At 49.7% G+C, this 1,930-nt stretch overlaps 1 protein-coding gene across 1 annotated transcript; it reads right to left on the reverse strand.

The window, feature by feature from the left end:
- Window positions 1-1,137: 1,137 nt before the first annotated feature.
- Window positions 1,138-1,674, reverse strand: LOC112742523 (uncharacterized). The gene has a single exon (XM_025791762.1). It carries the CDS (start codon window positions 1,672-1,674, stop codon window positions 1,138-1,140), a length of 537 nt encoding a protein of 178 aa, XP_025647547.1.
- Between the last annotated feature and the right edge of the window lie 256 nt (window positions 1,675-1,930).

Genomic DNA, 1,930 nt, shown 5'->3' on the forward strand with positions numbered 1-1,930 from the left:
AACCTCCTTTGCCAAGGACCTCGCTTACCCTATAAGGGCCTTCCCAGTTTGCGACTAACTTGCCTTCTCCTGGGATTGGTAGCCCTATGTCGTTGTGTCACAAGACCAAGTCGTCTTCTTCCAGGCTTCTTTTTAGCACTTTGCCATTGTACCTTAGGGCTATCCTTTTTTTTATCGCTGTCTCTGCTAGGTGCGCCATTTGCCTTGTCTTGTCGACCAGATCTTTTTCGATTGCTTCACTTCATCCTCCGAGGAGTAACCTTAGGCTCGGTTCCCCGACCTCAACTAGGATGACTGCGTCGACCCCGAATGTGAGTCGGAAGGGGGTTTCGCCGGTAGATGATTGGGGGGTGGTCCTGTAAGACAAGAAGACCGAAGCTAGCTCGTCTACCCATGAGCCCTTATTTCCCTCAAGTCACCTTTTTAACCCTTTTAAGATAACTTTGTTAGCTGCCTCCACCTGGCCGTTGGTTTGGGGGTGTTCGACTGAGGAGAATCTTTGCTTGATCTTTAATCCTGCTAGGAATCTTTTGAACTTTTTGTCGGTGAACTGTGTCCCGTTATCCGATATGACAGTTTCTGGGATTCCAAACCTGGTGACCACTTGCCTCCACATGAACTTTTGGCAATTCGCTGAAGATATGGTAGCCAGTGGTGCTGCTTCTACCCATTTAGTGTAATAGTCTATGGCTACTATCAATTATTTCACTTGTCCAGGCCTAGGTGGGAATGGTCCTAAGAGGTCGACTCCCCATTGGGCGAAAAGTCGGGGAGCCATCATCAGGTTGAGTTCTTCGGGTGGTGCTTTGTGGAAGTTGGCATTTTCTTGGCATTTTTTGCATTTTTTAACAAACTCCTGGGCATTCGACATCATTGTAGGCCAGTAATATCCTGCTCGGATGATCTTTCTCGCCAGCGATCTTCCCCCGATGTGGTGACCACAACACCCCTCATGGACTTCACTTAGGACGTAGTCCGTCTGGTCGGGGCGTAGGCATTTGAGTAGTGGTTGGTGGAGCCCTCACTTGTACAACTGCCCTTGTATGATTATGTATTTGGGGGCTTCCCTCTTGGTGGCTTGTGCTTCCTTCTCATTTGGGGGTGTTTCTCCATGCTCCAAGTATCGGAAGATATGGTCTATCCATGAGGGGGGGGGTTTGGCATCTGGGCTGCGCACATGATGATCGCAGGTTCGGTTGCTAGCCCTTGGATTAAGGATCTGTTTCCCGTCCCAGGTTTGGTGCTTGCTAGTTTAGAGAGGAGGTCGGCTCGGGCGTTTCTTTCTCTGGGGACATGCTGAATTGTGACTTCCTCGAAGCTTTTGCATAGCTCCTTTACCTTTTCCAGGTATTTTTGTAGTAGCGCGTCCCTAGCTTGGTAGCTGCCGTTTATCTGAGAGGTGACGATCTGGGAGTCGCTGCTGACTTCTACCCTTGATGCTCCGACTTCTTTGGCTAATATCAATCCTCCTATCAGGGCCGCGTATTCTGCCTGGTTGTTGGAGACCGGGAAGTCAAACTTGATGGATTGCTCGTAGGCTACTCCTGCCGAGTTTTTGAGAATGATCCCGGCCCCTCCGAATGTTTGGTTGGATGCTCCGTCAATGTAGAGCTTCCACCGTGTGTTCGGTGTGTCGGGGGCCTCCCCTGTGACCTCTACCAGGAAATCTGCCATGGCTTGGGCTTTGATTGTCTGTCTGGGTTCGTATTGCAAATCATATTGGGACAGTTCTATTGCCTATGCCATCATTCTTCCCGCGAGGTCGGGTTTCTAAAGGACTTGTCGAATGGCTTGGTCGGTTCTCAGGATGATCACGTGCCTTTGGAAGTACTGCTTTAGCCTTCTGGATGAGATTAGTAGGGTGTAGGCCAACTTTTCCAACTTGGTGTACCTCATCTCCACCCCTTGGAGTACTTTGCTGATGAAGTAT

This window comes from Arachis hypogaea, chromosome 14, assembly GCF_003086295.3.
Source record: "Arachis hypogaea cultivar Tifrunner chromosome 14, arahy.Tifrunner.gnm2.J5K5, whole genome shotgun sequence".
Taxonomy (NCBI): domain Eukaryota; kingdom Viridiplantae; phylum Streptophyta; class Magnoliopsida; order Fabales; family Fabaceae; genus Arachis; species Arachis hypogaea.